Source organism: Moschus berezovskii, chromosome 12, assembly GCF_049115385.1.
Source record: "Moschus berezovskii isolate FMDL1 chromosome 12, NW_MosBer_1.0, whole genome shotgun sequence".
NCBI classification, from domain to species: domain Eukaryota; kingdom Metazoa; phylum Chordata; class Mammalia; order Artiodactyla; family Moschidae; genus Moschus; species Moschus berezovskii.
Genome location: NC_142471.1, coordinates 19,652,820 through 19,676,879, shown reverse-complemented (window position 1 = coordinate 19,676,879; position 24,060 = coordinate 19,652,820). Strand labels below are relative to the sequence as shown.

Genomic DNA, 24,060 nt, shown 5'->3' with positions numbered 1-24,060 from the left:
GTAGACTATTCAGTATCTAAAAGCAGTGAATGTCATTTTTGTTGCAGGCAGCTGTTTTTCAAAGTGGTGTGTCAGATAGATGAACTGTGATTTAGCCATTAGTGGCTTTTCCAGTGATAGGACTTACTAGAGCCTCACCCTCTTTCTTATATACCCAGCACTTATCAAAGAACCCTGAGCAAGGGAGAGCTCCACAGCTAGTTGTTTCTGTGATATGTATCTTATGCCTATGTAAAGCTATAATAAGGAATGCATTTTAGGCCGTTAAGTAACCTTAAGAATCTATTTGGATATTTTCAGTTGAGAGAAGAACTAGCTGCAGTGTTATAAAACTCCTTTCCTTTTTATTGGTCCCATGTTACTTTCATTTTCCCTTTGCCAAATTAAAAAGAAATTAATGTATGTTTTATGTTGTATGCATATGTAAGCATGACTCCTTTCTTAAACAAGATAAGGTGTGTATATATAATAAACCTAAGTTGTGTTGCTGTCAGATACCATAGTACTATTAATTTTGAAAGTATAGTCTGTCAGTCAACCGTAGATTTTTAAAGTATATATGCCTTAAGTTGTATTGTGTCTTATAAATATATGAATATATGTTTATTTCCTCTGAAACTTTGTGAAATAGTTCTAGATATTTTTATGTTGAATTTAATGAGCTTTTTAACATTTATTGAAGCTCTTACAGCCATATCATGAGTAGTTATCTATATCATTAGTTTTATAGAAGAAGATCTTGAGATCAAAGTTCTAAACTTTTTCCTGTGTATGGTATGCCTCATGCTATGTGTGAATACATTGACTACTCCAGGTATGGAGCCTTGTTGCAGTAATAGCTATTAAATACTGTCTATCAAGTTGAAGCTTTTTACATGTCTTCTGACAGTTTATTCTTTGACACATTAAAAAAAATGAGTTGGCAGTAGCCTCAAACTTAAGGAGTCTAAGGTACCAAGAACAGGCCTAAAGCCTGTTTGCCACAAATAGCTAAGAGTAAAAAATTAGCTACAGGAAAGATTGAGGTGACTAATACATTAATGAGACTAAAGAACAGTCATTTTAAAAAAGGCTCATAACATTTCATATATTTTGTATCTTGTTTCTATGAAATTCTCAGAATAGTGGAAATGTTGGTTTTTTTTTTTCTTTTAAGAAGCAAACATATGAAGCCTACCACTGACATTTTATATAATTTTTAAGCTCTTTATATATACCATCAATTTTATAATTATAAAACCATGATTGATATAAAAGTACACATGTTATAATCTCACAGATAAAGAATTGTATGCTTGGATGAAGTGTGTGAAGGGACAGCCTCATGATCACAAACATTTGATGCCAACTCAAATTATACCTGGCTCTGGTAAGTATGAATATACATTGGTGACTCAGTATAGCAGCTCTCATTGTTCCAGATTACTTAAAAGTAGGTAGTAGAAGTAGAATGAAGAAGTAAGGTCTATCTGATCTTGCATTGTCCTTTCTCTGCTCTTAGAGTCTTCTCCTCTGTGCAGTAGTTAGGATAAGCCCACACCCGGTGAGGAAGAAAGCCAGAGAGGAGCTGTTTTAGATGGAGAAAACTAGGAGTTCTCTGGCTGTCCAGTAGTTAGGGCTCCATGCTTCCACTGCATGGGAGCTCGAGTTTGATCCCTGGTTGGGGAACTAAGATCCTGCAAGCTGTGCAGCTTGGCTGAGAAAGTGGGGTTGAAGGGAACTAGAATGTAATGACAAAGAGTGTATTAGATTTATTTATTACAGATTATTCTGCTTTTTTTTTTTTTAGCATACTGATTTTTCATTATAGAGGTAAAAGAGGAAAGAATAGAGAACATGAATTTGGCTGAATGATCTAACCTGAAATAGAAGGGATGAAGGAAAAATGGAAGAAAAGTGAAAAGACACAAGACAAAAAATTTTTGTAATCTTAACAAATCTTTTCATTAACCATTCTGTTTTGTAGTTTTGACAGATCTTTTGGATGCGATGCACACTCTTCGAGAAAAATATGGTATTAAATCCCATTGCCATTGTACTAACAAACAGAATATACAAGTTGGAAATTTTTCTCCTATGAATGGTGTGTCTCAAGTGAGTGAAAATTCTCTATTCAAGTAAACTGCATGGTTAAAGGAATCAACTTTGATATTTGAAATCCACTTTAGGACTTAATGTTTTGTAAATTATGTTTCCTATGTTACTGTATAAATGTAACCTCTACTTTTAACTCTGAATAATTGAAGAGACAGTATTTTTAAAATTCAACTGTTCTACCTTTGTAGGTTTTACAGAATGTTCTTAATCACAGTAATAAAATTTCTCTGTGCATGCCTGAGTCTCAGCAGCAGAGTACCCCTCAGAAGCCTGAAAGTAATGGCAGCAGCAGTCCAGGGAGTGATGTGAGCACAGACAGCAAGTTAACTCCTCCAGAATCCCAGTCACCCCTGCACTGGTTAGCAGATCTTGCAGAGCAAAAGGCCAGAGAGGAAAAAAAAGGTAAATCTAATTTATCTTCTGATTTGTGTACTATTATACATTAATGTACTACTGTCTACTTAGAACACTTTAGTTTTGTCTTTTGCTTGCATTGTGGCTTAGGGTCAGTGAAACATTTTTCTTACTAGGAATTCAACTTCCTATGATCATATCAAAGCTAGGTACAGAATCATCTGTAGATGAGCACATCAGTAAAGCCACCAGGGCAATAGTTTCGTAACTTATCTACACTTTGTCCCTGTCTTAGCTATAGCATTTTTCATTTGTGACAGGTGGAAACTCACTTTCATGTCTAAAATATTGAGGAAGGTCTTCTCATATTCAGACTATTGACCCCTAACGGATCTAACCCATCCTTTGGTGTGTGCCCAGGTGCTTAAATCACTAGTGCGTTCATCTCTCGCTGTAAAATGTAGAATCCCTTTGTCTGTACTTTAACTGCATGTTTAATTTTATTTGCATTTTTAAAAATGTTTTATTTTAGAAAACAAAGAATTTGCCCTTGAAAAGCAAATTAAAGAAGAGAGAGAACAAGATGATCCTGATTCTCCAAACAGCAGAACATCACCTCCTGTATCCCAGAATAATGAGCAAGGTTCAACATTACGAGATTTGCTGACCACAACTGCTGGCAAGCTACGCGTGGGTTCTACAGATGCTGGCATTGCCTTTGCACCAGTTTATTCAATGGGAACCCCCGTGAGTGAGAAGCTAGATTTTTGTATTTCATATGGGCCTTAAATTTAGATTTGGGGTCTTTGCTGTGAACTACACAAGAAATAGATGCAGATGCAATCAAATATACCAAATTACTGTGCATGTTCCTATTTGCGTTATAATTCTGATAACTTAAAATCCAGAGATTTCCTTTTCCAGGTGAAAAGAGTTGATGGAGGGACATTTTGATTCCAAAACCTCCCTAAGATACTCCTCCAAAATTTGAAAACCATGTATCTAGTTGAGGGTGAGGGAGGGGGATGGATGCAAATGCAAGTTTTCTTACTTAAAATATATAGACATCAATTTTTGCTTTTTCACTAGAAAAAAAATGAAAACAGAATAATTGCATAGGTAGACACAAATTTTTAGCAGCTTTTAAAAGTTGGGAGAGTCTTCCTAATCTCTATTCCCTCTACCCTGATCCTAAAACGTTGTAAAAGTAAGAAAGACCACACTTCAAGTTTCTGCGGATCCCACAGTTTTTCACATGGGGACCACCCAACTTCTGCTTCCCATTGTCAGGAGCAGTATATAGGCACTAGAGATCCAAATCCACTGACTGAATTCTTGAAGCCAGATATATTGTTTATGGTGGTGTTTGCTATGTTAATGGAAAATTAAAGCAGAGGTTTCCAAATGTAATCATTTCTGCTTAAAATATTTATTTTTTTCTTATTAGAGTGGTAAAAGTGGAAGGACTATGCCAAACATTCTTGATGACATAATTGCTTCAGTTGTTGAAAACAAAATTCCACCAAATAAAGCCTCTAAGATAAATGTAAAATCAGAGTTCAAAGAAGAACCCAAAGAAAGCAGAAAGTCTGCTATGGGTGAAAACAATAAATTATACAGTGATATACCACATTCTTGGATCTGTGAGAAGCATATTCTGTGGCTTAAGGATTATAAAAATACTAATAATTGGAAGCTTTTCAAAGAGTGTTGGAAATATGGACAAGTGAGTATTTTAAACTGATTTAGTATGCTCTGCGTGGAACTGAAGCTGGTTGAATAGGAAAAATGATTTTCTCCTTAGGACTAAAGAGAAAAGGGAAAGATAATCTTGACACATTTGGGTTGGAAGACATCAAAAAGTTATCAGAATTATTATTTCTGAATTTTTATTTTTTGGCCAGATTTTTATGAATTAATAGGGAAGCACTGATTATTTGATGTTACAGTTTCAGTCTGCTATTGAGCAGACTTCTAATAAAGTCATATATTTACAAAGTTTGGTATTGCCTTTCTTTACGTTTGTATTTTAGTCCAGTTAACAGGTTCATATCTGCTATTATAATGTTAATAGTGAAAGCATTTTTCTTGAACTGATAAGTGTAGATGTTTTTGCCTTTGACTTGTAAGACATTTATTTATAAGTTAGTACATCAAATCTTAAATGAGAAACTCCATTATTTAATTCTGCTCAAATAAAAGTGGTTTTCTGTTTGACCAGTTTTGACATAATAATGTTTGATACACATTTCAGGTGTTAATTTGCTACATTAGTGCACAAATTAAGAATTTGTATGACTTAGTGTTGTGTTCAATTTTTTCCTTGCATTCTGGAAAACATCATTGCTATTTTACTTCATTTTTTTTCATTCAGTAGATAGTTATTGAGCACCTAGTAAAATCTAGTCTTTGTGCTGGCCAATAAGAATATAAAAAGTTAATGTAAAAATGAGGAAAAACCATTTTAGTACAATGATTCTTAATCTTTTTAGGTCACTAGTCCTTTGCAAAATCTGACGATGGCTTGGTCCCTCACCCCAGAAAAAATACACACCCATGCATTACATACACACAATATTTAATACATATTTTTTTGGTTGGCTGTGCCTTGAATCCCTGATGCCATTGCTAGGTCACAATTTAGACAACTTAAGTTTGTGTAGGCTTAAACATCCTCATAAATAAATACTTTTAAAAATATGTTAAATGTGCTAAGAATTTTGTTTCAGGTACTATGGAAACCTAAAAGAGTGAATAGCTAAGCTAGAGTACTAATTCAGAAGGGCTGGCAGTCTAAATTGATGTTGTCTCAGGGATTTTCTAGATGGACGGGAGGTTGGAGGTAAAAAGGATCAGGTGTTAGAGGAACTGTTGAGTAGCTTTGATTACCTGACATGAGAGTTTTGTGGGGTAATGATGAGGAAATGAGGTGTTTAGTTATAATTATGAGGGACCTTTATATCATGCTAAACAGTTGAACTTTATCCTGTAGATGACAGTTTTAATTGAGAATCAAAGTAGTCCTGTTGACTTTTTAAAAACTGGAATATAGTTGATGTACAACGTTGTATGTCATAGGTGTACAATACAGTGATTCACGTTTGTTAAAGGTTATACTCCATTTGTGATTGTTATAAAATATTGGCTGTATTTCCTGTGTAGTACAGATCAACATAACAACAGCAAAGCAGATTAGAAGTTGAATTGGAAGGGAATAAGACTAGAGGCAAGGGGTCTAATTACAAAGGCTTTCAGTATTTCAGGAAGATGATGATGATAGTAGCCTAAGAATTCTGCTTGAGAATATTCTAATATATTTAAAAAATTTTACTTTTCCCAAGCTTGTGGTTACTGTCATAAGGAATGTTACAAGGCTGGATAGAAGTATTACTTAATAGACATAATAAGGTCTGGAAATTAATATGTGAATTATCAGCCATAGTTAATTACCTAATAGCTGACCTGTTTTAATAGTTGGATATATTATTAATGTTATTGTAGTTGGATATATATTTTAATGTTGCAATTACCCAAGATGTTAACTTCTTAGTGTAGTATTTGTTTTATGTTTTTGACATATCTTTTGTGATAATAACACTAGCTTGAGGTTATTCTGCACTTACAGCTCCTCAGACTTATGTGTTTTTTAAGAGTATGTAAAACAATATCTTTTACAAGAGACTCTTTTAAGTCACAACTTTCTGTTTTCTTTTTACTTCATTTATAATAAAGGATTTAAACAAACAAAAAAGAAACCTAAGAAGAATGCCTCAGATTGCCTTAAAGGCCTTTTTTTGACATCAACATTGGAGTTTTAAAACCTCAGATCTTCAGTTGTTGGTTAGAGAGTCTGGAGGAAATTGGAATTCATGTGATTTCAAAGAACCAATTGACTTCCAGGGAACCAGTCATAGATTTTAAATTTATTGTTGTTGTGCTTGGTTGTTAGTATCTTTGTTATTATCTTTGTAGAGGTAAAGAATGTGTGTGTGTTTTAAGTGGTGTAAATTCAAAATGGATATAATTTGTTTTAATCCAAAAGACTATATATTTTATTTAGAAATCTTATTGCATATATTGCATATGTACAAGGTTATGTTTTGTCTATAGAAATGAATCTGTAAAGAAAACATGAAAACATTAAATTGCTTAAAAATGAAAATTTTAATGTAGCCTTTCAGACTCTTTCCTGAAAAATACTACATAATTATTGTTTTCAAAAATGACAGTGTACTCTGCCAGTACATGGCATTCTCATCACTTTTTCTCTTTGAAAATATATTGTGAACATCTTTCCAGGTCAGGAACTATTTTTAAAAGCTGCTTTAATTCTCACAATTTGTCATTAATTAGTCCATAAATTCAACACATTAACTGTTTTCGGTATGTTGTGTTATAAAATCAAATTTTAGAAGTGTCCATGTATGTCTTTTAACTTTTATTTATCTATTTATAAGCCTGCAGTGGTTTCTGGTGTGCATAAGAAAATGAACATTAGCTTGTGGAAGGCGGACTCAATTAGTCTTGATTTTGGAGACCACCAAGCTGATCTCCTCAACTGCAAAGACAGCATTATTTCAAATGCCAATGTTAAGGAATTCTGGGATGGTTTTGAGGAAATTTCAAGTATGTTGGTTTTTTTTGTTGCTTGTTTTACTATTTTCTTAAACCTATCTTCCCAAAATGATAAATTGGAAATATGACTTAACATTGTTTAAATCTTTGAAACATTTGTATTACTTTGTTTTCTTGTAAAAAGAAACAAGTACTTGGAATCAAGAGACTGGGTCCTATTCCTGTCTCTGTCCCTCTTTTCCTTTGATGATAAAGAAGTCATTTAGAAATAGCTTGGTGAGCCAGTGGTTAGAACTCAGGCTTTCACTGCTATGGCCCAGGTTCAGTCCCCGGTGGGTGAACTAATATTACACAAATCAGGGGGTACAGTGACCACCCCCACCAAAAAAAGTCATTCTGTTTCTTTATGTCATATTCAGTATATTAATATTCCTGGGGAATATTTTTGGCAACTAACCCCAAAAACTTTTGAAACTTGGATTAAATAGTATGTGTAAAACATTTTGAAAAATTAAAAATAAAAATGTAAGAATTTTAACCTTAGTAACAGTTGTAAAGAGATTTGTTTTTAAAGAATTTTTTAGTGATGTTGCAAAAGCTACATAAGGAATAAACATGTTTATACTATATGAATACATAAATAAAATCATTCTTTTAAATACCTACTTATGACAATAGAGGTATTCATTTTATGTTTTTTCTTTGCTCTTCAAACATTAATAAGATTGAAAAGACAAAAATTATCTTTTTAATAATCAATTGCATTCTTATAGAACGGCAAAAAACAAAAAGTGGAGAAACAGTTGTTTTAAAATTGAAAGACTGCCCGTCAGGAGAAGACTTCAAGACTATGATGCCAGCAAGGTATATATTTTTATACTTGGCTATTTTTTCTCTTGACTTTTGAGTTTGAGCTGAGATTATCCAAGGAGTGAGTTAATAAACTACAAATGTGAGCTTTAAGTAGTATCTTCCTTATTTAAAAGAAAGTAAGAAAAAAAATGACAGAACTGAATCTCCGTGGTCTCAGCAGGGGCGTGTGAATGTCTCTGCGAGGGCAGTGGAGAAGAGAACAGGAGGCCCCGCTTGGAACCCCCTTCTCTTGCTGCTCTCAGTCTGCTGTGTTTAGGGAAGCAGAATTGCAGTTTCAGTCAGTATCACGTCTAGTCTTTGCTTATCTGTATATTATGCATTCATTTAAACTTTAAATGCAGCCAAGAAAAGTTTTAACTGTTAGAGGCCTTATGGAAAGTTTAACAACTTGAACATTATATATTTGAAAATACTTAAGAATATAAATCTTTACTCAAAAGAAGTCAATGTTGTTATTCAGATATGAAGATCTTTTAAAAAGCCTGCCATTGCCAGAATATTGTAATCCAGAAGGAAAATTCAACCTGGCCTCTCATTTACCAGGGTTTTTTGTACGCCCTGATCTAGGACCGAGGTTGTGCAGTGCTTATGGTAAGTATATATTTGCATTTCTATCAGCTCGGAGCGTGTAGAATTTTAAATAACTTCCGACCAAAGATAAATTGTCTAATCATTTTTCAGTTCAGTTCAGTCGCTCAGTCGTGTCCGACTCTCTGCGACCCCATGAAAATCTGTTCCATTAATAATTCTTTGAAATATTTTTTAAAGCAGACCAGTGATATATTAGGTATTAATAGCCAATAGTGTAAAAATATAGTTACATTTTCTATTAACTTGACTTTTATGGTATATTTCATGGATATTTGATATTTTGTGGGCAGGTGTTAGAATAAGGAGACTAAAGTTCAAATTATAACTAACAGACTTTCCTCATAGAGTTGATTTTGGAAGGAATATCTAGGGTATATAAAGTATTATGTTAAATAAAATTTTATTTTATATACAGGTGTAGCTGCTGCTAAAGATCATGATATAGGAACAACAAATCTACATGTTGAAGTTTCTGATGTTGTAAATATTCTAGTCTATGTTGGCATAGCAAAAGGAAATGGCATTCTCTCAAAAGCAGGTAAAGAAACTTTCAGAATAGTGGTGTTTGGAAAAACAGGGGAATAACGACGCCCAGTAGTACTATCCAGAGTGTCAGCCTCTGAGTTAACATCAAAGATTCCCCCCAAAATTGCAGTGTATTTAGGGATATTTAATACTCATTTTGAGGTATAATTAATTTACCTTTATTTTTTTTTTACACAAAGGATTTTCAATTTTAAAAGTGAGTTAAATTCACTTTTAGGAATTCCCTGGTGGCTCAGTTGGTAAAGAATCTACCTGCAATGCAGGAGGCATGGGTTTGATCCCTAGATCAGGAAGATCCCCTAGAGAAGGAAATGGCAACCTACTCCAGTACTCTTGCCTGGGAAATGCCTTGGGCAGAGGAGACTGTCGGGCTACAATCCAAGGAGTCACAATGACTCTGATATGGAGTCGGATATGACTCAGCAACTGTACCACCACCACCACCACCAAAAAAAGAATTTGATTTATTTTTGGCTGTGCTGGGTCTTTGTTACTGTCAGGCTTTTCTGTAGTGTGGTGCGCAGGCTTCTCATGATGGCATCTCTTGTGGAGCACACTCGAGGGCTCAGGCTCAGGAGTTGTGGTGCATGGGCTTAGTTGCCCTGAAGCATGTGAAATCTTCCTGGAGCAGGGGTCAAACTGTGGCCCCCTACATTGACAGGTGGACTCTCAACCACTGGACCACCAGGGAAATCTTTAAAATGAATATTTTTTATTTACTCCTTTCATTTTATTATTGAGTGTATGAAAATAAAATGGTAAGCTCACTTAAAAACATTTAGTAAAGAATAGAAACCAGGTCTTTGTTCTGAAGATGATGAAGACATGTTTGTATCTCAAGCATGCTTTTTTTCCCTTCTGGTACCAAAGAGAAGGGGCCTTTATCCTAAGTAGAAATAAATTTTCTATCCAATGTATAGATTTTAGATCCTGCCTTCTGGGTGTCTTTTTGAAACCTTGTTCCATCTATCCATCTATTATTCCTTTCGTTATAGACATTGGTCCTTAAACTTTTCTCTTTATACTGGCTTCTTTTCTGAGAGTAGGAGCAAACTTTAGACTTTTCTACCTTTCTCACAAAACCTTCTTCAAGTCTTGTCTTCCTGGCCACTCTCCTATTACTCCTGCCCTCATGATGCATTCTTCGCTGTGTCTATCACCTCCCTTTCATGTTTCAGCTCAATGCAGGTTGGCCCCTTCCTGCTGCCCCACTGAGGTTACTGTTGCTATGGCTCTCAGCTACAGTCATAGTTCAGTACAGTGACTTCTTTCTGGTCCTTTTATTATTTAAACCATCTGTAATAAATGATACTATTAATCACTGCCTCTTCTTCAAATACTGACTGGCTTCAGTAACACTACACCTTTCATTCTTGGTATAATGGAATCACTGACTCTTCTAGAGTTACAGACTTTATGCTCATTCTGGGTTATGTGCACTTCCTGTGAAATTCTGTACATGATTTCCAGCCACTACTTGGTTCAACCATTTTTTCTGGAAACCAGAATGTATCTACAGCTTAGTGGCTAGGTGCTCAGGACCTGGAGGTTTATTCCAGTGTTCACTCTGATCATGTATATTTAACAGCCTCTGTAATACACAAGGTGGCTCAGTGGAAAGAATCTGCTTGCCAGTGCAGAAGACTCAGGTTCAATCCCTGAGTCAGGAAGATCCCTTGGAGAAGGAAATGGCAACCCACTCCAGTATTCTTGCCTGGAGAATCCCATGAAGAGAGGAGCCTGATGAACTACAGTCCATGGGGTCAAAAAGAGTGGGAAACAACTTAGCATCTGGGCACTCACAAGCTAAATTCCTCCAGAACTATATAGGAACTCATAGTTTCTCAGCTAATTTAACTGTTATAATCAATAAGAACTCTTTACCTCCCCCACTCCCAGGGATTTGAAAGTCGAGCACGCTTGAGTTATAGTCTGAGCTCTAGCACAGAAATTTGTGTCCTCTGGTACCAGATTACTTACCTTTTCAAAGCCTGTAGTGCCATAGAGTTAGAGTTACCCCTTGGAATCTGAGGGTTCCACATGTGTGGATTCAACCAACCAAGAAAAGAAAATAATTGAGGAAAGAGAAAATTCTAGTAAGTTTCGAAAAGCAAAATTTTAATTTGGCTAACACAACATTGTACCCCAATAAAAAAAATTAAAATATGCTATACTCCAAAAGTTGCTAATTCTGCCACCCAAAAAATGAAAAAGGAATTTGCTGTGTCCAGCAGCTGTTTGCAGGTTTTTCATATTGTATTTGTAATAATTTACATAGCATTTATACTATATTAGGTATTATACATGGTCTAAAAGTATACAGGGTGAGAGAGGGTAAAAACACTTAACCAACTTGAACATCTGTGGAATTTGGTATCTGCTGTGGGTGGGGGTTGAGGGTCCTGGGACCAGTCCCTTGCAGATACTAAGGTAAATCATTTGCACCTCATTGTACTTTGTTCAAGTTATCCCCTGTAGCACTTAGCCTACAATACAGAGGTTATTGTAGAGGTTATTGTAGGTTATACAATCTGCTTTTCTCCCCTGCTTTTCTTTCATGTCCTTAAATGCTAGAACTTTTTCATCTTTCTTCCTAATTCATCTCCCATCCCTCTTTTTCATACCATAATATTTGCTCTTTTAAGAAAAGTTCATTAAGCACTTTCACTTTAATTTTTGGACTTTTTTTTTTATTTGCCAGTTTTTATAGTTGGTCACCATAAAAAGGAATGTTTTGGTACCTACTTAAAGCACATGCCTTCTCCTCCACTTACAATGGCTCCCCAACTTCCGTGTCTCCCTAGCAAATTCCTGTATTCATTCAGATTCCTCAAGACGTAGATCAGATCGAGGTCTTCATTAAAGTGTAAACCTCTCTGCTCCAGCAGTCATCTTTGTCCTTGTGATGTCACTGTCATAAAGTAGGAAACGTGATGTATTCTTTGTAGTAGCCTTTAAAAATTCACAGAGCAGTAACAATTTTCTTTATCTTTTTCGTTTAAAGATAACATTTGACAGGGGACTTCCCAGGTGGTCAGTGGTTAAGACTCATGCTTCGAATGCAGGGGATGTTGGTTCATTTTCTAGTTGGGGAACTAAGGTCCCACATGTGTGCTATACAGTGAGGCCAAAAATAAAAACTAAGAAAAAAATTTGAGGACTGAACTAGTCTTTGTGCATCCTTTAAACTTGTATGATTGCACTTGTGATATTCTTATTTACCTACACTTATTAATAGCCTCTTTTATTCCAGGAAGTCTTAACTAATCCCCAGCATTCTAGGACAGTGTTCGGTATATTGTAAACATCTAATGTTTGACTTCAAAAAATCTTTGCAGCTAACCTTAAAAAAGATTTCACTATCATAAATTAGTAAACATTTGATATATTCTTTGTGTTAAGTAATAGACTTCCTTTTCTATTAAAACATTTCTTTAAAATGTTCATTGTAGTGAAATCAGCGGTTTAAAAATGATGACATTCCTATACTTTGCTCATAGATAACTTCAGTTAACATTTGTTTATATGTACAGTTTTTAATTTGTCAACATATTAGCGGAATGGTCTGATACCTCCTCAATCATAGCACCTGAAGTATTGGCATTTGATTATAGATTAATCAGTAATAGTAAATGAGACATTTTGCTCTGCCATTCATTAGTCATGGTAATGAACAAATCCTTTCTCCTCACTGAACCTTTCTGCTCAGCTGTAAAATAGAGATGATCCTTGCCTAATAGTGGTCAGGAAAGTCCTTTGGAAATTATGAAATGCTGTGAGTATAAAACATCGTTATGACCATAGTTTGGGACAAGAAGAAAAATGTTGGTTGAGTAAAGGTCCTTGAGTTTTTATCTCCTACTCCTTGGTTTACAGAAAACAAACGAACTGGGGAAAGTTACTGTCCCCAGGTCCGTGTTCTCTGCTCTTGTAGTTATCACAGTTTTCATGTATAACTGGGTTTATCTCCTCTTTAAGAGTCCAGTCTAGTCAGGCACTGTGCTTCTCTGAGAGGCCAATTTTAGGCAACTTGACTTTCTGGTAGTCTTTATTGACCAGTATGAAAATATTCTGCGTTTTAGGAATACTCAAGAAATTTGAGGAAGAAGATTTGGATGACACTTTAAGAAAACGATTGAAGGACTCAAGTGAAATACCTGGTGCTCTGTGGCATATTTATGCTGGGAAAGATGTTGACAAGATACGGGAATTTCTTCAGAAGGTATAATTTTAGGTTCCATACATAGCTTTATCTCTTCACCTTGAACGAAGACTTAATTTTTAATGTAACCTCATTGGCATTCAGCAGTATAAGATGGTTAAGTAATTTTTACTTAGGAGGATGGAATTTTTTGTTATTGAAAATCAAAAGCTCCTTTCTCTTGAGGAATTTGAATGGCAGTTTCTTCTCAGTTACTAGTATTCTTTAACCCCGTAAAGAACCTATTAATGAGTCACATGTTACCCTTGGTGAAAAGTAGTGACTGGAATTATAGAATATAAAATTTAATATGTCATAGAAACATGTGAAGAAAGCAGATTTTTTTTTAAAGTTGTTGATATTTTTGGCTATTGACCTAAGGAGTAATTCTGCTCTGTCATATCTGGTTGCTCTGTGATACTTGAATAGGTTGACGTTTTGACTCATTATAAATTTAATTTACTTGTTAAAAAGTGACATGTTGATCTGAAATTAGTTCAAACCATTTTCTCAATATTTTCTGAATTTTGTAATGATGAGGATTTCTTTTAAGGGACCATAATCGCTGGTTTCCGTATTCTTTCTGAATGAACTTAAGGTTTGTCTTTGGTCCATGTAAAAGTGAAGGAGCTATGGCCCTGTAACTACTATCTTATCCCAGAACCACCTACCAGTCTTTTAATTTATTATAAATTATGCTTTTTAAAGCAGAAGACTTCACTGGTTGGTCAAAAGGTTCCTTGAAATTGATTTCTGAAGGTTTAGAAGGTTAGCAATGTAAGGTATTTATCTTTGTACATACCTTAAAAAAAGAATAGCATCAAAAAATACTGTGAAGTTCATACATACAAATGGTTTGGCTTTTGGAAGAAAGCTACTAAACTCACCTTTCCCCCATCTTTGTGCTATACTCTTAAAATTACTGGAGGGAACCAAATGGATGAAAACCTCATTGTCAACAAATTCCCTGCCGGTTCAGTGGTTAGGGCTCTGTGCTTCCACTGCAGGGGGCATGAGTCCAGTTCCCCTGGTCAGAGAACTAAGATCCTTGCAAACTTCATGGTGTAGCCAAAAAAAATGAGAAAAAATGATCATTATTACTATTTTTAAAAAAGAGAAAACTTCATCGTGAAAGGAGAAGATGAGAAAGGAGTATAATTTACTTTTTTAACATTACATCAGTCTGCAACAGTTTCATATCCTTTTGCTTTTCTAATTGTAGAACATGATTTTCTTTAACTTAAGCTTAATCATCATTCCAGAAGATTCTGAGAACAAAAGACTTATTGTAAAGAAAATTGAAATTTAGCTGAACAGGATTTACCATTTCCTTTACTTAAATTGGGGTATACATTTTAATTTTAATACATATTTCAGATTTCAAAAGAACAAGGCCTTGAAGTTCTACCAGAACATGATCCAATACGTGACCAGAGTTGGTATGTGAACAGAAAGCTTCGTCAAAGACTGCTTGAGGAATATGGAGTCAAAACCTGCACTCTTATTCAGTTCCTTGGTGATGCCATTGTCTTACCAGCAGGAGCACTTCATCAGGTAAATAAAGTTACTTGTAGCTCATTGTTACTGAACCAGAAAGAAATTGTCCTGAGTTAAATATAGATCAAAGAAGACATAGGAAGGAGAATGACTACACTAGGATGCCTTCATTAAGAAAACAGCTTTTCAGTGCTTGATGAGATCTGATATAATGCTTCCAGACTGTAAATTGTATTAATATGAACCAGATTTCCATTGTTGTGTTGTTTCTGATTTAGTGAACTGAAGTCTAATTTTAAAGACTTTTTCGGGAAAAAAAGAGAGTTACTATATATTTTCAGTTCTCAATAGTTGAGACTAAACAGCAGAAGGGGAGAGTATCAGGTCTTAGAGACGATACATTTTCTAAGGCACCAAATATGAATAGAATGAATTATTGGATAGACCATTCCATAATTCAGGCTTTCACTATGCTTCCTTCCTATTTTTTGCTAACATGAGTTCCTTCCTTTAGTTTGCTAACATGACAGTAGCATGTCCAAAGAAAGATGGTACATAATTTTTATAGCTGTTGATTCACAAAACTTAAAACTAAACACCTAATTTTTGTTTCTGGGGCTTGACTGTGTGGCACCCAGAAGAATGGCACAGAATAGACAGTGATGTGGAAGGTTTGGATTAAAAGCATGTATTGGGGTTTCTATAAATATACTGAAGTTACTAGAGAGCAGTTTAGCCCTCATAGTAACAAGAGTGCAAAGGCAACCTGGGAATCCAGAAAGCTGGCTTGTCTCAGAGTTGGTTTCCTACCTTTGCCACCAAAGGTGGCAAAGATGTATTGAGATGTATTTGATGTGTGTCTTTTGACCAAGGAAAGCTTCCTACATTTTATATACCAATACACAATTACTGCCTGCATAATATTTATGATACTGTTATAATAGCCACAAATACTCCTTAAGTGATAAGTTTTTAAGATGTCAAGTTTAGGGTTAGATTTATCATTCTTAAATCTCAAATAGCATTTATGGTAGTAAAATATAATCATCATTATATCTTTTTCTCTACAGTGACATCCTAGAGAAAAAATTACACTTATACGTTTTTTTCTCTAGGATGTTAAATTGTTTTATTTTCCCATGGACTTAATACAATAATTTCAGAGATGTGTCATTTATGATTCATGTTTAATTGGGATGCACCCCACATATCATTCTTGACCTTCTAACCTCTTAGCAGAAAATATATAGTAAAGTGAAAGTCGCTCAGTCATGTCTAACTCTCTGTGACCCCATGGACTGTAGCCTGCCAAGCTTCTCTGTCAATGGATTTCTCCAGGCCAGAATCCTGGAGTGGGTAGCCATTTCCCGTCTCCAGGAGATCTTCCCAACCCAGGGATTCAAAATGGATTGCAGGTGGATTATTTACCGTCTGAGCTATCAGGGAAGCCCAGAAAATAGCTAGTCTTTATCCAAATGTAAAATGCCCTGAAAGAAGCAGTCTGTTTAAGAGAATAATACAGTAAATATTTTTGCAACTATAAGTAATTATTTGACAACACAAAACAGGTTCCCTTGAAAATCCTTATTCACGTACTCGGTTTATCCAAAATTCATTTTCTTAAAAGTCAAAGTGGACAGTGCTTTTAAAGGTATAATTTATATATAGTATATGTACTCTTTTATACTATACTGTTCCGTGAATTTTCACAAATGTGTAATTAGGTAATAAAGAACATTGCCATCGTTTCAAAAAATTCCCTCCTGCGTCCTCAACTTTTTAAAAAGTTTTTTTATTGGAATGTAGTTGATTTATAATGTTAGTTTTGGGTAAACGGCAAAGTGAAGCAGTTATACATATCTCCACTCTTTTTTTGCATTCTTTTCTCATGGGGGTCATTATGGAATATTGAGCAGAGTTTCCCATGCTACACAGTAGATCCTGACTGACTGTTTCACGTGTAGTAATGTATCGACCATAGTTTCCCAGTTTACCCCGTCTCTTTCCCCCTGGTAACCATAAGTTTTCTACCTCTGCGACTCTATTTCTTTTATGTATATAAGTTTATTTGCACCATTTTCTTAGATTACACATATAAGTGATGATAATATTTGTGTTTCTCTTAACATCACCCAGTATGATAATCTGTAGATCCACCCATATTACTGCAAATTATTTTATTCTTTCTTATGGCTGAGTAATATTCCATTTTACATATGTGCCACATCTTTATCCATTCCTCTATCAATGGACATTTAGGTTGTTTCCATGTCCTGGCTGTTGTAAATTGTGCTGCAGTGAACATTGGGGTGCATTGTATCTTTTTAAATCATGGTTTTCTTCGGATATATGCACAGGAGTGGGATTGCTGGGTCACATGATAGTTCTGTTTTCAGTTTTTTATGGAACGTCCATACTGCCCCCATTTACATTCCCATCAACAGTATAGGAGTGTTCCTTTTCTCCACATCCTCTCCAGCCTTTGCTTGTAGATTTTTTGATGGTGGCCATCCTGACCAGTGTGAGGTGGTACCTTACTATAGTTTTGATTGCATTTCTCTTGCAATTAGTGATGTTGAGCATTTTTTCATGTGCCTTTCAGCCATCTGTATGTCTTTGGAGAAATGTCTGTTTAGGTCATATCCCCATTTTGCTGTTGGCCTTTTTTGTTTTTTTTCCATTATTGAGCTGTTTGTATACTTTGGAGATTATTCCCTTGTCAGTCACTTTGTTTGCAAATATTTTCTCCAGTCCTCAGGGTTCTCTTTGTTTTGTTGATGATTTCCTTTGCTGTGCAAAAGCTTTTAAGTTTAATGAGGTCCCATTTATTTTTATTTTCATTACTGTAGGAGGTAAATAGAAGATCTTGCTGTGATTTATGTCAGAGAGTGGTCTGCCTATGTTTTCCTGTAAGAGTTTTATAGTATCCAGCCTTACATATAGGTCTTTAATCCATTTTGTATTTATTTTTGTGTATGGTGTTAGGGAGGGTTCTGGTTTCGTTCGTTTACATATAACTCCAGTTTTCCCAGTACCACTCATTGAAGAGACTGTCTTTTCTCCATTTTATATTCTTGCCTTTGTCATAGATTAGCTGACCACAGGTGTGTGGGTTTCTATCATGTTCCACACTCTCTCCCCCACTTTCAGTCACTCTTCTCCTACCTGACGTTCCTACTACTACTACTGCTAAGTTGCTTCAGTCATGTCCGACTGTGCAACCCCACAGACGGCAGCCCACCAGGCTCCTCTGTCCCTGGGATTCTCCAGGCCTGAATACTGCAGTGGGTTGCCATTGCCTTCTCCACCTGACATTCCCATAACCACTTACACCTGTGTGCTTTCCTTGTAGCCCTGCCTTCATAAGGATGTCATACGGCTGGAACCGTAGAATCTGGAGCCCTTAAGTGTGACTTTCCGTAGTGTAGTGCGTTGGCGTTTCATCCATGTTGTGTCAGTAGTTGCTTCTTCTTACTGGGTAGTTTTTCATTGCTTAAATGTGTCACTTGGTTTTGTAATCCATTCACCAATTGAACATTTGTGTTATTTTCAGTTTGGATTAGTAACAAAGGCACTATAAGCCACATTCACATAAGGGTTTTTGTATGAACATAAATTTTCATTTCAGTTGGATAAATGCCAACCTGGTCACAGGATAAGTGTATGATTTACTTGATAAGATACTGCGAATCTGGTGGTTACACCATTTTCCATTCCCCAAAGCAGTACATGTGAGTTCCATTTCCTCTATTTACTGGCAGTTTTGTTTTTAAGCATCTGAATGTATGCATTGTTATATCATTATGGCTTTAATTTACATTTTCTTAATATCTAAATAAGTTGAACATCTTTTTATGTGCTTACTTGCCATCTGTAAATCTGTTTTGGTAAATGTGTGTTTAAATATTTGTCCATTTTTTCAAAATGCATAAATGAATATATTAAAATTAAGAGTTTCTGTTCATTAAAAAGCACTATTAAGAGAGTGAAAATGTAATCCAAAGAGTAGAAGTGTTTGCAGTGCATTTATATATACATTTTTGTAATTGGGTTCTTTTTCCTTACTGTGTTGGGGGTGTCTACCTGCTCTACTTAAGAGTCTTATATCTGATATGTGTTTTCCTCAAAATAGTGGGCAAAATGATCCTGTTTAAAGTTCAGAAGTCACTGTGCTTTAGCATCTCTGTGTACTTGTAGCGGATCTGTATATACACACACACTCTACTTACGATGCTATGCTTAAATGACTGAAGCAGCATCTGTGACCTAAACTGGCAAATTCTATTTTGAGCTCTGCCACTAAATTGTTGGTAGATAAATAAAAACTTATCTACTGCATATTTTGGCATAAAATTGCAAGCATTTCTACCTTCCTTCCTTTACGTGGTGTGATGACAGTGCAGTTACTTGCACTCTGTTGAAAGGGTGTTGGCTATGACTCACAAGTGGTGGTAATGTGGTTTTTACAGAGAATTAAAAGGAAGTACAAATTCCATTCACAGTGTAACTTGGACTTAAGATGCATGATTATTTACAACCTATTTAGTCCTTAGAACTAAGTCCTGAAAACTTTTCATTGATGGCTTCAACACTTTCACCAAACCACAGATAGCCCTTAAAAATAATGCCAGAGCTTAAGTCAGTGCGTCTCACACTATAGCATACACCAGAATTCCTGGCGCGCTTGATATAACACACAGTGCTAGACCTTGAGCCCAGAGTGGGTCTGAGGAAGGACCTGAAATTCGACATTTCTGACGAGCTCCCAGGTGACTCTGATGATACTCTCTGGGAACCATGCTTTAAGAGCCGCACAAATAGAAAGCCCTGGCAAACCCAAGGCATCTATCAGAAAACTTTCAACCAAATGATAGCACATGAATTGACAGTCCAGCAGTGCTAGGGAAGAATCAACATACTTTTCTTTGTCAGCAGTGAACACTTTGAAAGACCTGGGGGCTAGGGGAGGGAGGGACGCAGATGACTCAGCAGGGACATTTCAGATGTATATCTTGGCAAGCTGAGGGAAAGTGTCATAGCAGCCCTCCTTATATTCTAAGAACTACTCTAGAATTGCAGGCTTAAAAATCTGTTGGCAAAGATGGCTGAGTCTGTGAAACCCCTGTGTTTGTATATCCTTGGACAAAGCAGATGGATCATGATCTCCAGGATTTACTTTGTCGCAGCTCTGAGTTTTAGTTCTAAACAGCAACAGTTTTTTTGTTTTGTTTTCTAAATTAACACAGAATCTTTACTAGTAATGTTTTCCTTAATTGCTTAATTGATTTGTGTTTGGTCATTCACAGTAAGTTAATAATATTCCTAAGTTGTAAATTATCTTCATTCTTGTGACTAAAAGGACTTAGACAAAAATCAGTGTTAAGATAATAACCTTCCTACCATGAAAACAAAAGTTACATTTTCTAAACATTAGCTACTTATGATTACAACTGATCCTTGAAGGCAAGTATGAATTAAGACAATCTACCAAGGAAGTGAAATGTAAAATGACTCACACGATGGCCCAAAAAGAGGTAAGTGGAATGGGAAGTTCAAATATGTTCTGCTTTAAAACTAAACCTTGCCTCTTCGAACTAATCCTAAAGTCTTTAAGCAATCTATTTGAGGTCATCAGGAAACAGTCATCGTCTAAAGAGTGCTTTTAAAACAACCATAAACTGGCTAAGACCGACAGAATCAACTTTTTCAAAGTTCTAGAATCTAATTCAAAACTTAACATTGACCAGGGGCCTGCTTAATGAAGAAAAGGGTATCTGGTTTTTGGTCTTTAAGGAAATCTGTAACATCTTAGATAACGTAACACAGACATCAGTGACCAGACCCAAAAACAACAGTCTTTGCAAAAGTAGTTTGGAAAGATCGCAAAACAAATGGATGACTACAACCGATGTCAGTCAACAGCAGCACTCTCCGGTGGGGGTGGAATCTGATTGTAGCCACTGCATTATACTGTTTAGATGCCCAGTTTTCAACCAGAAGTCTCAGAGCCTACACAAAAACAGTAAAGGATGGCCCCTTCACGGGGGAAAAATACCTCAACAGAAACTGTTCAGAGGAACGCCAGACATCAGACTTACTTGTCATAGAATTCAAGTCAGTTATCTTAACTATGCTCAAAGGGCTAAAGGACTGAAAAGGCGGGGCGGCAAATGATGTATGAACAAAATTTAGAATACTGAAGAGAAGTTATTTTTTTAAAAAAGATTCATATGCTAAAAGGTAAAGGCTCGAACTTCAGAAAGCCTGACTTTACTCCCTACAGTTTGTTCAGCTGAATGCAAGATGGGACAGGGCATTTGGAGACTGTGTATGTTGGCTGCTGCTGCTAAGTCACTTCAGTCGTGTCCGACTCTGTGCGACCCCACAGACGGCAGCCCACCTGGCTCTCCCGTCCCTGGGATTCTCTAGGCAAGAACACTGCAGTGGGTTGCCGTTTCCTTCTACAATGTGTGAAAGTGAAGTCGCTCAGTCGTGTCCGACTCCCAGCGACCCTGTGGACTGCAGCCTACCAGGCTCCTCCGTCCATGGGATTTTCCAGGCAAGAGTACTGGAGTGGGTTGCCATTGCCTTCTCCGGTGTATGTTGGCATGACTGAATTAATGCAGGATTGTAAAGCATCTCTGCTATACAAGAGGTCACAGGAGCTGGGTTCCTGTTGACTTGCCATTTATTGGCTGATTTATCTTGGAACAGGCGCTGATCTCTTGTCCATAGTTTCCTGCTCTGTGAAGTAGAGCATCTGTTGTACAGACACACAATGAAGACCCACTGGGCCTCTACAGCGATGCTGACAATGTGAGGCATCCACTGTACGCATCCTCCAGAGGGACCAACAACCCAATGGTTACATGAAGAAAATGTTTAATATGTGCTGTCAGGTTACCAGTAGAGGCACAGTACTTGAGTTAAAGAATAAAGACATCCGCAGCTGTTCAGGTGGTCATTACGCCCAGAGGAGAAATTCCAGCCCCTTCGGAATTTCATCACTCTTATCATAGAGATTGTTTCCACAGTCTCTATTTTCCACTATCTCCCCCTTTACAGTTCTCGCAATTAAGTTTACTTTCATATGTTTAAAAATGAGAATGTAAATGCTTAGTTTTTCAGTTATTTCTCCTTTCCCAGGAATTTTATGATGTCTGGAGTTATAGCATGGAAATAATCCAGATTGGATAAGCTTGCTCCTTTCTCTGTCGTTATCCTGAGCATTGATAGAATGCGATTCTAAAGAAATTGTAAAGTACAGAGTCAGTTTGTGCATGCTGAACAAATAACAGATGATATTGACTGGCTTCTTGTGAAACCATTTAGTCAAGAGAAAAAGAACTAGTAGAAAAACGGTTATATTGCTAACACAAGAGACTGAAGGATATCTTTAATTGGTTGATTTGAAAGAAAGGCACAAAAAAAATCCTAGGAGAGTTCTAAAACTGTGTGGTCGGAAGATCTTTCTGGAACTAGTTTTCGTCACAGTTCCTCACAAATAATCAAACTTAAGTTTTACACCAGAGAGATTAAAGGAAACAAAACTTAACAGTGAAATGACCAAATGCTGAAAGTCAAAGGAGCAACATCCTTCATCCAGATTGACCACACTGACTGGGAAAACATACCTTCCGTACAGCAGTTTCTGTTCTTAACACCCGAAATCTACCTTGACAAAATTGATAATTAGGACCCAGTTATCAGCCTCTCTGAAGGATTCCTGGAAAAGTTCTTTTTCTTGCATCATTTAAAAATATTCCATTTACATGCTGCTGCTGCTAAGTCACTTCTGTCATGTCCGACTCTGTGTGACCCCATAGACGGAAGCCCACCAGGCTCCCCCATCCCTGGGATTCGTGAAGTCACATTAAATGAAACTTTTCAGTGATAAACTTTCTCATAAAGTGTGGTGTTCCACTTTGAAATGCATTTGATGTTTTGGAGAAAATAAGTTCTTGGGTGAATTGTCTCTTGTTAAGAGACCACTTTGCATCTCTGTATTCCCACCTCCTAAAACTTCTATTTTACTCTTTTTGGGGAATAGGTACAGAATTTTCACAGCTGTATTCAGGTAACTGAAGACTTTGTGTCTCCAGAACATCTCGTACAGTCATTTCATTTAACACAAGAACTGAGACTTTTGAAGGAAGAAATCAATTATGATGATAAACTACAGGTAAGAGATGAGTTTTCTAACTACTTCCTGCTCTGCAGGCTTTTTATATTCAGAATTATGATACATGCATAACAGCTTAGGCTGTCATTGCCTGGTTTGTCACAGTACAATACCAACCAAACCAGTATTTAATTGTGTGACTCACTTTAACTTTGGCTTAAGTTTGTTTTAAAACTCTTGATGCAGTTTCATTTGTTAATTTATCTCCTGCTGAAGTGATTAGAAATACAACATCTCTTTCAGGTTAAAAATATCTTGTATCATGCAGTCAAGGAAATGGTGAGAGCTTTGAAGATACATGAAGATGAAGTAGAGGCTGTGGAAGAAAATTAGATGTGGTCCAGTTTAACGCTTTCAGACCGCTGAGCTGGACTTGCTTACTCTCAGACAATGATATGTATACACTGACTGAAGTTTCATAAAACCATCAGTGCCAGGAAATCCTCTGTGTAGTAATTACTTGTTGCTGACACCACAGCAGTATAGCGTAAGTCACAGCTCCTGTGATTGAATAGGAAAACAAGCTAAATTTAAAAGCAGCAATTCGTAGCTGTTTTTGTATTATAGTGTATATGATGTTTGTGAAAATGCCAGATTTAAAATGATGTATTTATTTTTGGAAAAAAAATACAAAATTCTATGCTATATTGTTGATCAAGTGTAAATGTGACCTTGTACAGTTTACTAAAATAACTGATATTTTTCACTACATTGAGACAGTTACTGTGAGAATAGGACACAAACACCAGCTATTGCCTGCATTTGGGAAATTGCTGAATCGCACAGCATACATGTCATAATCAGAAAATTACTGCCAAATAATTGTAAAATTTGTAAAATATAAAGTATATAAAGTAGATACTACAGACACTTCAATATTTTGTTGAAGCTATTGACTGTACAATTAAACATTTTCAAAAGGTGTAATTTATTTAAAATTGTCTCATTTTGGTAAAATTTATGTGAACTTTTAAAGCTAAATATTAAACTTAATATGCTATGTAAATATATACATATATACATTTAATGATGTATTTTTTTAAAACATTGGCTTGCTTTTATTTGTTAAAGTGCAAGTGTTACATATAGCTTTGTAAAGTTGAGAGGGGTTTTACATTTTCCATTAAAAGGACTTTATCAAAAA

General features: G+C 35.9%; 1 protein-coding gene across 9 annotated transcripts in view; it reads left to right on the top strand.

Annotated features, from left to right (window-relative positions):
* Positions 1–24,060, top strand: part of JMJD1C (jumonji domain containing 1C) — a 330,340-nt gene extending 306,280 nt beyond the window's left edge. For all 9 annotated transcript variants that reach the window (XM_055425636.2, XM_088841916.1, XM_055425633.2 and 6 more), the window contains 13 exons: positions 1,280–1,369; positions 1,967–2,094; positions 2,286–2,499; positions 2,984–3,198; positions 3,899–4,177; positions 6,909–7,077; positions 7,800–7,890; positions 8,360–8,490; positions 8,906–9,028; positions 13,119–13,258; positions 14,615–14,791; positions 22,785–22,916; positions 23,160–24,060. In XM_055425636.2, coding sequence (XP_055281611.2) covers positions 1,280–1,369; positions 1,967–2,094; positions 2,286–2,499; positions 2,984–3,198; positions 3,899–4,177; positions 6,909–7,077; positions 7,800–7,890; positions 8,360–8,490; positions 8,906–9,028; positions 13,119–13,258; positions 14,615–14,791; positions 22,785–22,916; positions 23,160–23,249 — 1,979 coding nt within the window. In that variant the 3' untranslated portion in view covers positions 23,250–24,060. The remainder of the gene's footprint in view (positions 1–1,279; positions 1,370–1,966; positions 2,095–2,285; positions 2,500–2,983; positions 3,199–3,898; positions 4,178–6,908; positions 7,078–7,799; positions 7,891–8,359; positions 8,491–8,905; positions 9,029–13,118; positions 13,259–14,614; positions 14,792–22,784; positions 22,917–23,159) is intronic.